This window comes from Carex rostrata, chromosome 32 (genome assembly GCF_964058835.1).
Source record: "Carex rostrata chromosome 32, lpCarRost1.2, whole genome shotgun sequence".
Lineage (NCBI taxonomy): Eukaryota > Viridiplantae > Streptophyta > Magnoliopsida > Poales > Cyperaceae > Carex > Carex rostrata.
This window is the reverse complement of record NC_135949.1, coordinates 4792300-4807569: the sequence shown is the minus strand read 5'-3', so window position 1 is coordinate 4807569 and position 15270 is coordinate 4792300. Positions and strand designations below refer to the sequence as shown.

General features: G+C 33.8%; 3 protein-coding genes across 4 annotated transcripts; 1 reads left to right on the top strand and 2 right to left on the bottom strand.

Moving 5' to 3' along the window:
* Positions 1 to 917: 917 nt before the first annotated feature.
* Positions 918 to 3413, top strand: LOC144548140 (F-box/LRR-repeat protein At4g14103-like). Its single transcript, XM_078296843.1, has 3 exons — positions 918 to 1845; positions 2729 to 2899; positions 3100 to 3413. Exons 1-3 carry the CDS (start codon positions 925 to 927, stop codon positions 3277 to 3279), a joined length of 1272 nt encoding a protein of 423 aa, XP_078152969.1. The 5' UTR covers positions 918 to 924; the 3' UTR covers positions 3280 to 3413.
* Positions 3414 to 9830: 6417 nt separating this feature from the next.
* On the bottom strand, positions 9831 to 11050 carry LOC144548014 (putative disease resistance protein At1g59780). 2 transcript variants are annotated; one of them, XM_078296702.1, is made up of 2 exons: positions 10083 to 11050; positions 9831 to 9888 (listed from the first exon to the last, which is right to left on the bottom strand). In XM_078296702.1, exons 1-2 carry the CDS (start codon positions 11048 to 11050, stop codon positions 9870 to 9872), a joined length of 987 nt encoding a protein of 328 aa, XP_078152828.1. In that variant the 3' UTR covers positions 9831 to 9869. The 2 variants fall into 2 exon arrangements, with proteins under 2 accessions (XP_078152828.1, XP_078152829.1); XM_078296703.1 differs by having other exon boundaries at positions 9835 to 9885.
* Positions 11051 to 11238: 188 nt separating this feature from the next.
* On the bottom strand, positions 11239 to 14248 carry LOC144548013 (putative disease resistance RPP13-like protein 3). Its single transcript, XM_078296701.1, has 3 exons — positions 13633 to 14248; positions 12198 to 12980; positions 11239 to 11382 (listed from the first exon to the last, which is right to left on the bottom strand). The coding sequence occupies exons 1-3, from the start codon at positions 14238 to 14240 to the stop codon at positions 11241 to 11243; spliced, it is 1533 nt and encodes a 510-aa protein (XP_078152827.1). The 5' UTR covers positions 14241 to 14248; the 3' UTR covers positions 11239 to 11240.
* Positions 14249 to 15270: the final 1022 nt, after the last annotated feature.

The following is a 15270-nucleotide window of genomic DNA, read 5'->3' as shown; positions in this document are numbered from 1 at the left end:
CAGAAAACCAAAGTTTTATTTAAAAAGGTTGGCAGCATGTAAACCGAGACTTAGGAATTTTCCAAAAAATCCCCTGGATTTATCTCCTCCTCCTAACTGCAGCTTGCATTATCAATACCAGTTCGGTACTGATTTGGTTGTGCCAGTAGAGTAGTATGTGGTGGTTCCACTGTCAGCAGTCCATAAACCCCCTGTCAGAATTACCAGTAGCGTACCAGTACCACTTGGTTTTTCATGTCTCCGTAATAGTTGCTATTTTCCATTTCCTTGTTGTCCCACTGTCCCAGGTTGCCTCTTATACATACCAGTAACAATACCGACTGTACCGGTCTTGACGTATCAGTAACAGTACCCTCCTGCACGTACCAGTAGCGGTACAGAGCTTTACCAGTTTGCTTTTCTCTGAGTTTTGTGGGGTTTTTTTGCTTTGCCGATTAACTTCTCTCTCTCGGATTGTGCTCCCTCGGCTTGCAAAATTCCAATTGGCTGACAACTTCATGCATTACCTAACATCAGAATTTGAACAAAGAAAATTTTCATATCGTAAATAAGAATAGATGGAGTGTGCTGCAAGAATAATTGTGAGAAGGAGGAGCGTCACACCAAAGAGTAGAAACGCGGGAAAAAAGAAAAAACAAAAAAAGTTTTAGCGGAAAGGACAAGAACAACAGAGAAAAAGGAAAGGAATTAGCACTGTAATTTGACGAAACAGTCTTTTAAATATTTTATTAATATTTTTTTAAATTTGAAGAGGTGAAATGAAAAATTGGAGATATAAATAAAACAATTGAGTTTTGATGGGATATAACTAAATTTAGAGTTGTGATGGGATATATCTAAATAGAGAAGTTTTGATGGGGATATATACAAATTTCTCTAAAATCAAAAAGCCTTCTTCTCCCCTTCGCCTCCTCCCACTACACAATGGCGGATAGCAATGTCGAAGAGGTCGACCGCCTTTCGCAACTTCCCGAGGCTCTCCTTCTACAGATTCTCTCTTTCCTCCCCACCAAATTTTCTGCTCGTACTTCCCTCCTCGCTCGCCGCTTCCGCCATCTCTGGACCGCCTCCCCCTCCTTTGAGCTTGACCGCTCCGACTTCTCCCGCGGTCGCCTCTTCAACAACGTAACCTCCCGCTGTCTCCATCTTCGCGACCCTTCTGCTCCATTACTGAGTTTTTGTCTCAAGGCAAATTGGAGACCTTTTTCGATCAAATTCATCTCAAATTGGCTCAATCGTGCCCATTCGCTAGGTCTGCGAGATCTGTCCCTTCATATCCATGCTGAAACCATTAAGTCCCTTTTCCCACTTATCCTATCCTTTGGGTCTCTTCACTCTCTTTTCATCGACATTGTGGACTCGGACAGGAACTACGGAAATCAACCTGTTGTTCCCCCCTCTTTCCCCCTAACTCAACTCAAGTACCTGTACATTAAAGCAAGAATGTTTGAATCTGGCTTAAAAACTTTAATCATGGAGCAAAGAAATCTGGAATATTTATGCATTGAGCCCCCTCCTGGAGATGCTGTTGATATATCTTCTCGGTCAGTGAAGACACTGAAACTAAGCACTACATGGGCTGGTCGTAAGATTTATTTATCTTTCTCCAAACTTGAGTTTCTTGACTTGAGCTTCAGCTTGAGCTCGGAACTGACACTGAAACAATTTCATGGAGATATGCCAGTGTTGAGAAAGGCACTGGTTGACACCTTTGCACTGTCAGAAAAGAATGTTCCAATGTTACGTGACATTTTGAAATCTATTACAAATGTGTCGGAGTTGACACTTCATATAGGGAAGTCTTACCCAAAGTTTATACCTTCAGCAACCCATTTACCGAAGCTGGTAAATTGTTTCTACACTAGTCTAATTGCTTTTTATGTATTACATTGGATGTATATGCTAGCATATTTGGGTAAAATGATATTGGTAACACACACACACACACACTAACTATATCATCTTAGAAGTTAAGAAGAATGTTCAATAGCAAAACAGTCTCCTTGCATTTTTAGTTACGAAGTTAAAATAGAATCTGAATCAGTTTATTTACTGAAGCTTATTGCATTTTATCATTGATTTATCTCTCTTAATTGATTTGGATTTGATAAGGTCTTTATCGAACCTTATGTCACTAAAATTGTCTTCTTGGTGCTAAATCCTTGTAAATTAACTGCTCAATGGGTTGTGAATAATTTAAAGGATATAATGAGATATCTGACTACCTAACCTATGGCATAGATAAATTAGTTCACTTAAATTGCCAAAAAAATCTAGAATTAAATAAAGCACTTGATACTGTGTTACTTTCTGCGGTTTTTGTTGAAGCAAAATTTGGAGGAATGGGTATTTTTTTACTTCATGGACTAACATCACTTGACTTCAAACTTCATAACCAACACTTAAGTAGGCAGCTACATCTAAACCCTAAATTTAATATGCAGTTGGTTGGGCACCATGTTTACACAGATAGTTCCATAGTATACATGTACATTACTTGGATGGTTTTCTGGCAGCTAAGCATGTGCATCTTTATCTGAAACCCACAATATATCAAGTAAATTGTTGATTTAGCATTGAGAAACAATGTCTTTTGTGCTATATCGACTCTCAAATCTAATTATTTTTGTTTTTAACTTAATTTGATCTTTATGGTTTCTGTTAGCTTAAATTCTTGCATATGTAGATTTTATTTTTTTTGGGCTAATTGGAACTGATATTTTTATAGACTAGCTTTGATCTATGTCACCCGTTAGTGGAGCCAGGAAGAGATGTGCCGGTTTTTCCCAATTTGAAAAGTCTAAAACTCTCAATGTGCTGCTACGAAAATGCCTTACAAGACCTAATTTGTGTGCTTCAACATTCTCCTTATATTGATTCTCTACATCTAATTCATGTGGTAATATTACATATACTTTTTTTCAATCAGCTAACTTTCTCGTCTTGTGTGTTTTCTGTATTTAGAGGTAATGCCACTTTTTTGCCCACTCCGAATCGAAAAGAAAAAAGAACAACATAAAAAGAACATGGGTACTATTGACATTTGTTGCACAATAATATGGTCAGAAAATAACACAACTATGTTATATTTCAAAATAGGAGGGACCTGATTATCAAAAGTATGGTTGGGCGCCGGAAGTTTGGGATTCTAAACTCCCGCTGAACTCTGAAGGCAACAGAAAGTATGCACATTTTTCAAACCTTCAAACAGGTGATAAGAAAAATGAAGTTATCAAGTTGCTGTCCGTTGAAAAGTCATCCAAGAGGCAGAAAACATGACCCTGGTCATTTCAATGGGTTTGATTGTGCTCTATGGATCACTTGCGGGTTATGTGTCAGTCAGTGCTCAGCCAGATAACTAACTGCTTGACTGTAGTACATTGGACTATGATCCCAAATCAGCTTATTGTACCTTGTTAAGTTGATGCTTTTGTAACGGAGCTTTATTTGAACTTTGGTACCTGAATTCTCAGTAAATCAAATTCTGATGCTTTCATTCTGGAAAAAAACATTTAAGATCTACTACAAGTTTCTTTATAAAGATATGCTAAATCTGATATTCACATAAATTTGTAACATGAATATGCTGAAAATCAAACTTTTCTTTTCTTTTAGTAATTGGTGACTGGTCATTTACTCTCCAAATTGTAATTGAAATGAATGTACATGCAACTATTTTGAAGGTTTTTTAACTGTCAATAATCGGTATATATTTCTGGCACCGCAATAGGCGCAAATGTTCTTTTGTTGAGGTTGATCAGAAATCGAGATATGTTGACATATATATTATGTATATATGATGGATGTGTTTGATGCAGTTGAGTATATGATGGTCATTTTGTATTTTCTTTATTAATATAAGTGTGTTTTCAATTAATTAATTAAGTAATGGGGGAAATATCTAAATCACAATGTTATGATGGGTATATAAAAATTTCACTTTATATTATGTCTATATTATGGGTGTGTTTGATGCACTAGAGGCTCCATGGATGAGCCTTGTTATTCAGTAGGAAGCAATTGAGTGGAAAGTCCAAAATAGTATACATTATGCTAAATAGACTACTGGAATTATGTAAATTTGATTTTGTTTGTTGATCAATTGTGTAATTATATTGGCTGACATCACCTAATTGTGATCTTTGTTGTGCAAACTAAATTCGAATTGGCTAGAACTATTACCAATTGTCCAAGTAGACATGGAAGTAACCTGAGAGGTGTGTGCAAGAAAAGGTATGGTGTTGGTACAGGAGTTGTATCCACTGTTTTGCTAAACATAGCTTCTACCTGATCAAGGGATGAGAATCTGCTCCTATTCTTAAGAATAGGAGGGTTCTCCTCTTAGATACAGAAAAAAAAGAGGAGAGAGGATAGAGAAAGAGGGAGAGAAAGAGAGAGGAGGACTCTCCTTGTTTTAAAGAAAAGAAGCGGATTTTAGCATTTTCTTAAAAAAATGTATTGTTTGCTGCATAGGAAATTACTAGTATCATACCCGTGCGTTGCAACGGAGACGTATTATAAGAAACATATATATCAAGAAAAAATAATAATTACTAAAAATCAAGACACATGTTAATAAAAAATTTATATGATTCTGTATTTTTAATTAACTTTAATCGTGATATATGATAACAATTTGATGATGTGATGATTCTTTATTTTTAAGTACCAATGATATCAAATAATAGCTCGATTTGAATCTAATATCAAATATCATACAAACAATTCAATATCGACATATAATATGATATAAAAAAACATACATAAAAAGTGTTATCGTGTGTATGTATATGACACACACACACACACACATATTATAAGATAAATATATATTCACACACACGTTCCAATTTATATTATTATTCTTTTTTGTTTCCAATTTAGAATATATATACACACACACATTGATATATTATATATTGAAAATATATTCTAAATTGTCCACACCAATATGTATAGAAACAAAGAAAGAAAAATAAGGAAATAAAAAAAAAATTGATTTCTATTGTGATCCGTATAGAAACGAAGAAGAAGTAAGGAAACAAAGAAAATAAGAAAATGGAAGATGGAGTCTTCTCAATTGAAGAAGAGATATATGGAAACAAAGAAATAAGAAAACAGATAAATATATCGCTAAATTTCAGAATTTGTTCAATTTTAATTGTAACGTATCGTATGGCAGCACATGTAGTAAGTATGTTTTTAACTAAATTTAGACTTCTATACATAAAACATATGCATTTAATCAAAAGAAGACAAATTATGTAATTGGAGGGCTGAGATCAAATTCGAAGTTTCATCTTTCAATTATAGCCGTTGGCGGATCGGACACCTAACGTGCTTAATAATAGAATGGAGATGTACATGCAATTTTTCTGAGCTATAAATAAGGACATGACGTGTGTGAATATATATTTCAAATTCGTATCCTCTGCATTAACTCAAAAGGAAATCTTTTGAGTTAATGAATTTCAACCATTCGATCTACTTTAAGATTTGTGTCCGCACAAATATTAAAGGGACCTGAAGTTATAAACCGAAGCCGAATTGACTCCGTTTAAAATTAGACGGTTGAGATTCATTAACTTAAAAGAAGTCAGATTGACTCCATTTAAAATTAGACGGTTGAGATTCATTAACTCAAAAGATTCACTTTTGAGTTAATGCAGAGGATACACATTCAAAATATTTCGGCGTAGAGCACGTACGGTCCCTCTTAATCTTACTCTTGAATCAATTATATATTTTGCATTCATCAATATGCATATTTCATATACACCCCAACACTTATTATGTTAACTTTATCAAAATACACATCAATTCAATTTGTACTAGGATGAGTGATCTCCTGGTGAGAGTCCATGTGTTGCTTATTTCAATTGGATTTTATTTCTAACTTATCCAATTTATTTGGTAATAAAAGCTTTGAAGAAGAAGACAACATAACAATTTAATTTTTTTATTTTCCAGATTCACACTTATCGTAACTCTTTCATGCTTCATCGTGCATCACATCATGTATTTCTCTTTACAAAATTCAAACGGTCAATCAGAGCCTCTCAACATGATTTTCATATTAAAATATACTTCGAGATCAAATTTTATATTTATTTATTTTTAAATTGTTTACTAATTTTTTTAGATAGATTTTTAGATCCAGACCAATCCAACCTGAGATAAAATGCACCAAGCTCAGAGTGAGCCTCACTTTGCTTCGGCAAGTTGAATGATTTTTTTTTTATTTATAGAAATTACTATTCATATGAATAAATTATACAGAGAGTACCAGTCATATTCACCTTCTATAGTAAATGTTCTCATAATTTATGAAACTAAAGAGAGTAAATTTACATAATTTTGTAATCATGTCTTATGCAAATGATTGCAAACTTGTGATTTACAGCAGCTAACGGGCTTTTAAATGAAACAAAAAATTAAGAAAAATTTGCTTGCTTTAGGTTATATTTATCTCAACATTGAAGCACAATTATTAACACACAATCCCAGTTAATGGACCAGAATAAAAAAAAAAAGTGTTAGTTTTAGCAATTAGACTAAATTGGAGGGATTAAACTATGCTAATTATGGTATAACAGTTAAGATGCAAAATGAGTTTGAATCATTTAAAATATTTTCGTCTAAAATATTTTAAATTTTAAATTATTATCATAGACATACCCTAAATTTAAAACTAAGATGAAAAGGTAAGATGTTCATATCATTATATATACAATGAGGAGGGTTCAAACGCCTCCATGTTTTTGTGCCTCCATCATGCATCCATCTCTCTCTATCATTTTCAAAGTTCAAATAGTCGATCCGAACCGCTCAACCTAACCTTCATACTAAAATATGTTTGGAGACCAAATTTTATATTTTTAGGAATTTTTTTACTATTTTTTTAGATAGGTACAAAATCAGTAAATCTGAACCATCTAAAAACAATATTTTTGTACCTATCTAAAAAAATAGTAAAAAAATTCCTAAAAAAATAAAATTTGGTCTCCAAACATATTTTAGTATGGAGGTTAGGTTGAGCGGTTCGGATCGACTGTTTGAACTTTGAAAATAACGGAGAGAGATGAAGGCATGATAGAGGCACAAAAACATGAAGGCATTTGAACCCTCCTCACATACAATATGTAAGATGTTCATATCCAAAGTACAATTAAAGACGACCAAAAATATGGGAGCTGGTAAGAAAAAACTACAACAATTATTCTCTAATCCATTACCGAGATTAAAATAAATAGATACGACAAAGCAAAAGATAATGTTCTCATATAGTATATATATATATATAGGAAAGTCGCGGATTACAAATTCATATAAGAATATTAAATTTTGTAAGATCTTTCTCTTCATGATTTCATTTTACAACTCATGTGTCGTTAATTCATTTTTCAAACTCAATGCATGCATGGCAGATCTCGAGGTCTCCTCCATTTGTTTAATTTGGTTGATTTAGTCGAGTTCAGATCACCTTTGTCCCCACCTCCTCATGTGTACTAAACGACATTTGGAAATTATCAACTAACATATTAATTTGTGAGGTTGGCTACTCTACTTACATAAGCATATGAGGTTATATATTTATAAGTTATTTTTTCATTTTCAAAATCCAAAATGTCAATCTGAACTGTTAGATGTGATCTCTATATTGAAATGTGCTTAGAGATCAAATTTTATATTTTTCTGAATTTTTTTACTATTTATTAAGCTACTTTAAAAATCACTGATCCAACGGTAACTTAACAAAACAGTAAAATCAGAAGCCACATTTTGAAAGAGAGTACTACTTAAGTCAGATAACTTAAAATTGTATGGTCAGAAGTAAGAAGTGAGGTCCAACTCTCTGTTAGGTGTCCCCAATGCAAATTATATTAGAACAAACAAATTTCTATTATGCAACAATGAACCTACTTTTGCCTTTTCTCATGGCATGATGCATATAGTCGGGGGCGGAACCAGGATTTGAATTTGAGGGGGGCCGAGCCGCCGAAAGACGAAAAAACAATCTAGGATTTGAATTTAGGGGGTGCCAATCGGTATGCATCTGTAAAAAAATCATATGAAAATGTGCGCTTAGACTATATATATAAGCAATATCATGATTTTATGGGGGGTGCCCCCCGTGGTTCCGCCATTATAGTAGAAGAAAGATAGCCATAAGCCATTTTTTCTTTCTTAACACCCCCATGTATTTCGTAATTCATACATTGGCCTCTAAAAGTACCATTTTGGATTGGTATGGGCTCAAGTGGACCGGGTTCCGATTTGAATAAAATTATTGGCATTGGTGTGAGAACCCGAAACATTAGTTAATTCACTGAAAAATTAATTTCAGTAATTCAGTTCAGCACAAAAATTTAAATAATGATTTCGCAATATTATTGTAATTAAGTTTCGATTGTGTAGGAAGTAATAAAACAAGCAACTTAACCTATATGTACATAGTTTAAAAATAAAAAATATTAATGTAATATTTTTTTAAACACCATTTGATTAAAAAATAAAATTTGCATCTTAAAAATAAGAAATAAATTGTGCGTATTATATTTTGCATGCATTAATTTCTGATAACTTCATAATTGGAAAAATAATGAAAAAGTAGTATACAAATATTTTAACTATCCTGTCAAAAAATATTACTGGAATTCAAAATGGTATACATATATTTGTAGATGATTTCTAAAAATATACTTAGATTAATAGAGATTGAAATTAAGAAAATAATGGAAGAAACTATATATATATAGAAGCTAACAAAACATACAAATAAAATTATTCAAGATTTATCTTATTTTACTTGTAATAATCAGATAAATAATAGTAATACAATTAACTCCTTTGCATTGAGTACAATTACAATTATAAAAACTGAAAGTAAATAACAATAAAAAATTAAACTCAACAACCACAACAATGGGCAAGTATGAAAAGCTGAACGGCCCAGAAACAACAAACTGAAAAAAGGAACTTAATTTTATAATGATTGTTCGTCTCTAAGCAGAGAGATAATATGTATGATTATGTGATGTCTTGTTTTTTGCATGAATCGCGTCCGTGGGCAATAGCTTTATTAATCACAACTTTTCACGGGAGATTACATTTGATATAAAAACCCTCCCAGAAAAATCTAAAATCCCGGTGCATTTAAAGCCACTAATCTTCAAAAAAAAAAAAAAAAAAATCTAAAATACCAAAAACATAGGATATGTGTACCCATATATTCCCAAGCTATCCTTTTCCTTGAACCCATTTTTGCTAACTTATCAGCCTCTCTATTTTCATCTCTATTCACATGGCTACATATAAAACCAGTGTTTTCCTTCATGAGCTTCCAGATTTGCATGGTTTCCTCCAAGGCATGCCATTCAGTTTCCATTGGTGGTTGTATACTTGATATGGCCTTAGATAGAGACAGATTGTCATTCCAAAACAGCACACAGCACAACATATCTCATAGCCTCTAGTAGAGCCTTTGTTTCTGATTGCATGGGGCATGATGACAGTATTCTAGCAGTTCTGTATGCTAATAAAGTTTCACCTTTTGAGATTATAAATCCCATGCCCCAATTCCAGTCCATGATCCATGAGCTATATATCTGTAAAGCAAGTATAACTGTATAAGAGTTAATACCCACCTCGGGTTGTTGTGATATATATATTTGGTGTATACCGAGTGAACTTGGAGTGTTTGTTGGTACCCGACTTTCCAATTAGAGTTTCAGAAATAGGCTGTGAAGCTTTGGAAACTAGGGGTCTTTCCACCATATGCACGGTCATTTCGGCACCGCCATATATATTGACCATATACAATTCACCATTGATGTCTTCTTCTTGCATTTTTTTCGTGTAGTCCCTTTTTATGGTAAGTAGCCCCTGCTCAACATAATCCATATATACAATAATTAAGAGTAGTTAAATAAATTACACAAAAAATAATAAAAACGTGATGACAATCGATAATAAAGTCTTGCAGCCATGGAAAGTAATATGAACAAATCTTGATGGGTTATGATGACAATCGAAAATTGTAAAAAAATCTTACAAGAAATTAAAAATGCATGAGAATTTACCTGATACGCACAGATGGGATATGCTTAATTTTGTGTACATCTTCTCCTTCCATTTGCATACCTTCCCAGAGCTCATGTGAGGGATAATAAACTGTTAGTTCTTGAAGAGTCCGCACCTTTTGTAGCTCGGGAAGTACGTTCAGCTTTCCACAATCATAAATTTTGAGGTGACGAAGGATGGGCATAGCTCCGTCTTTTATGTCCCAATGATGTAGGTTAGGCAGCCTTAGAAGCTTAAGTATTTCTAGGTTACGAAACCCTCCGGTTAAACATATTAACTCTGTTCCCATATATGAGCTATAATCTAAATAAAGTATCCTGAGGCTCTGCAGTCTCTCCAATATGGGCATTGGATCTTCCTGGAGCTTAGAACGTGTGAGCTTCAATTTGGTGAGGTTTGTTGGGAACATCTCAACACTTGGAACACATATATTTCTTTCCCAAACTCCATTGAGAATTAGTTTTTGTATCTTCCCATGACAAGGTAAGTCTTTTGTTCCACCAAATGGTAGCAACCGCATTGTTCCAATAGAGAGGTAGACCAAATGTTCTGTTCTTATCAGCACACTCTTAATGTTTTGCCACTCTATTATAACCCTTTCATTATCTAGATCAGTATCAATGGAAATCACTAACGTACGCAAGTTGGTACAAAAACCTAATTCAACAACTGATTCTATATGTATTAGCACATCCACAATTGTTTGTAGATTTGTATGCTTATCCCAATTTAATGGTAATTGGAAAAATAAGCTACCATATACATGTTTTAGAGTTGGGATTACGAGATCACACAAATCTAGTGTCTCTTCTTCAGTATCAAGTACCGATCCATTTAAATCAATGGTTTGTAGATTATAGAAGGAAAACTTCTTAAATATATCTTGTGGAATACTACAGCCTTTTAACCCCAAGTACCTCAAGTGTATCAAGACCTTTGGCCACTGTCTCCGAGTAAATGTGGTCATATCGACACTCTCCAAGGTTAACACTCTAAGTAGTCTAAACCCACTATAATTTAGTAGTCCAAAGCCACTATCATTAGATGAACTTCGCCCAAAACAAACTAAAGAACGAGTGTTTTCTGAATAAATATCATCCTCTGTGGGAGTGCAAAATTGCAGTGCCGCACGGCGTGGCTTGCTTGCAGCTAAGTTGTTAACATCTTTTTTTTTTTGAGAATACAGTGAAGAAGTTCTCATCCATAGCTTTGCGGATAGCTAGGTCCCGTAAAAGATCGTGCATACTACAATATTTGCAGTAGCCGTTCCAAGATTTTTTAGTAACTTGGATCAAGCACCTACAACAATATTTTTCATTTATTAGGACTAAAGATATATATATATATATATATAGAGAGAGAGAGAGAGATAGGCTAATGTGCTTTCGGTAGCATATGGGCCGAAATACACACGGTCCAAATTTGAAATTTCAAAATCCAAACAGTCGATCCGAACCGTTCATATTATTCTCCATATTAATATCTGCTTGGAGACCAAATTTTACGTTTTTCTAAATTTTTTTACTATTTATTAAGCCACTTTGAAAATCACTAATTCAACAGTTTTACTGTTTTGTGCAGTCACTGTTGGATCAACAATTTTGTAAAATACTTAATAAATAGTAAAAAAATTCAGAAAAATGTAAAATTTGGTCTCCAAGTAGATATTAATATGGAGAAGAAGATGAACGGTTCGGATTGACCGTTTGGATTTTAAAATTTCAAATTTGGACCGTGTGTATTTCGGCCCATATGCTACCGAAAGCACATTAGCCTATCTCTAATATATACTATTTCTATCAGGCACTTGAATATTTGGAGATGAGAAAATTTCTAGCAAATTATTTCTATCAGGCAGGATCCTTGACCTTTATGCATTAAAAGATGCTAAATTTCGGGCAAATATTCTTATGCAATTTTTTTTTTATATTATCATTGAAAATTATTTTTTTTACGTGGGGAGAATGGTGGAATTAAGGAGGTAAAAAGGAGATGATCATGTTTGTACCGGGTATTGATTGAATTTAGGGGAGTCCCTAGAGAAGCAAAAACACAACATGACTTCTTTTATACGTGATAAGGACCTTAAAAAATAGAGCTGAAAATAGATGTACCTTTCAACGAGCTCTTGGAGTAATTTCTCAGCTCTGTCCTCAATTGTTCCAGCTCCATCTTTCGGTACGAATCCTTCAGCTATCCACATTCTTGTAACGCGCCATACCGAAATCTTATAATCTTCAGGAAAACAAGCAAAATAAAGAAAACAATCTTTGAGATATTGAGGCAAGTCTTCATAACTCCTGGCAAGCACCTGCGAGCACTGTTTCCCATCTTTGTCATGCCAATCTATGGTCTCGTCCAACGTGTTCCAGGCAGTGTAGTTGCGCTCCCTCCTTGTGAGGATACCACCTAGAACAACCAATGCCAAGGGTAGCCCACCACATTTTTTCGTTAATCTTTTGGCCACATCCAAGAGATGAGGGTAATTCTCAGGTTGTACATGTTGTTGAAAAGCGTTTCTGAATAGGAGAGCTAGACCTTCGGCATCACTTAGGTAATGGGGCATATACGGTTTTGTGTTGCAATCTGCTGCTTTGGCAACATCAAGCGATCTGGTGGTAATGATCACGCGGCTCGCATTGTACATATCGGGTAATGTCATTTTCAACTGCCCCCAAAGATTGATGTCCCACACATCATCTAAAATAATTAAGTATCTCTTGCCTCTCAAGAAGCTCTTTAGCTTCACCGGTAAATCCCTATCTTTTACGGGTGAATTTTTCTTTTCCATGTGAGGTTTAACTGAGTAAAGAATTTCTCTCAAGAGATCATTTAAATTGTATGTTTGAGAAATGGACTGCCATGCGCGACAATCGAATTGTCCCTCCAATTTATCACTGTTTTTACAAAAAAAAATGTGTTACATCAAGGAAAAATAAGGAACAGAACGAGAGAATTTTATTGGAAATCTTTTCCAGGAGTATTCTTAAGAAGATCTGGACCACATTTTGTAACAAATATATTGTTAAGAGCTAGAAGACTCTTTCAAGTTTGAAAAATGACTTTGTGCCTAATTTACCATGCATGGAGCTAAGAACATTTGGAGTCATTATTACCATCTTGTAAATTATATTAACCAAAAATAGAAAGCCTAATTATTATTAAGCGTACATATTAGGGTGATTATTTATATATGGAACAAATTATCAGAACTACATACAGGGTGTAGTTGAGTAACATTTAAATTCATGTATGCAAATCATCATAATTTTAATTTCATGATATATTCACTTAAATTGCTATACAATCCCTATAAATAATCCATTGTCATGAATTTAACTCATATAGTATATATAAGTTTCGAAGAATTGAATATCATCACTTCTTGAAAAAGGACAACAATCTAAATTTGGACAGTTGAGTTCTTAACAACTAGTTGGTTAGGAATTTAGCAATTTTCTTGTCATAGATTAATTGTTCCACAAAAATTTACCCGCTTTATATATATATATAAAAAAAAACGGTTTAAAAGAAATTAAGGACATGCACCTTTTGTATACTTTTTGGACCAGGGTGGTCTTCCCGAGGCCGCCGGTACCCACAATCGAGAGCACCGTGCGCCTTGAAATACTTCTATCAAGCAGCAGCTCGATAATCTTTGCCTGGTCATCCTCAAGGCCAACAACTTCTGGATCATCAACATCATCAGAAGGTTCTGGATCATCAACATCATCAAGAGCACCAAGATCCTCAATTCTCAAGTCGGTTCGGCGCTGGTAAAGCCGATTGAGTTCCTCTATGATATTTTCGAGCTCGACATGCAAGCCGAGCTTGTACGTTTTATAGTTTCTTTTGACTGACCTGTTAATATTTCTGACAAACCAGTTGGAACTTTCTGCACGGTTTTCTTCAATCATAACCTGGAAGGTATCAATTACAGTAGCTATTCTGTTGGCAATTTCACTGATCTGGTTCAGCCACTCTGTTACCACATTATTTCTGTTACACTTGGAATCAACATCTTTTAGCAGCGCTTGGATCAAGCGAAGCTCCTTCTGCACCTGTTCGATCTGCCCACGCACAGCCTGCACTTCCCGAACTTTCTCGAGCAAGACAGCAGCAAGCTTTTCCAGCACAGAGGTCACAGCTTCTGCCATGAATTGTTTTTCTTTATTTCAATTGCGGGGGCAGTATGAGTGGGTATATATAGACTATAGAAAGCTTTTCTGCATGTTTTAAATTTGAGAAACAATTGGTAGATTTTTCATTTTCTATGGGCAGTGCTAATGTTATATCTTCTAAATATAAAACAAGGAGACCACATGTTCCTGATATCTACCCCCCTCGGTAATTAACCACATTTAATTTCTTAACTAATTTAACCTTTCTTGTACAACTATCCAAGCATGTTTAATTATATAATATGTAGCTATTCGAGATCATTGAAAAAGAAACTTCACCTGTTACTTCGAGGAAGGGACAAATTGCACAAATAGTAAATCTAATAATTCAGATGATCAGAACATTATAAATATATTAGGCACCTTTCACCATATATTTTAGACAATCATGACCATATTTTTTAAGAAAAAATATGAGTCAGATTTCCAATTTATTAATCGGGTTACATTGTTTATTTAGAGTTTTGAGTTATAACTCAATTATTATGAGCACATTTTAAACCAGGGACGAATATACATTCATCCGTATGGGTACTAAGTCATTCAATGATTTTATAATATTAATTATGTATATTGAAATTTAATTGGATTTTTTTTAGAACATTTTATATAGCCTAATCCCATTCATAAAATATCACGTCTACTTATATTCTATTGGTTGAAACTTAGTTTGTGATTATGAAGAGCTTGGGTTTAATTTCCACCAACAATATATTGTTCGATTTAAATTTTAGCATTCCCTATCATGAGTTTCTAGTTCCGCCCTGATCGTAATCTTTAGGTACGTCTCTTTTTTGCTGTAGTAAAAAATAGAACAATACATGATGTTCATCTAAAAATTAAATATTATTCTAAAAAGTCGATAATTAAAAAATGTTAAAGTAAGAATTTAAATGTTAGGTCTTACAGATAATTTTTGTTCTACTTTAAAGTGCTTGAAAAATGTTCATTTAAATCTGTTTTATTACTTGATTAAATTGTGTTACATTTAGTTTAAAAAGTTTTT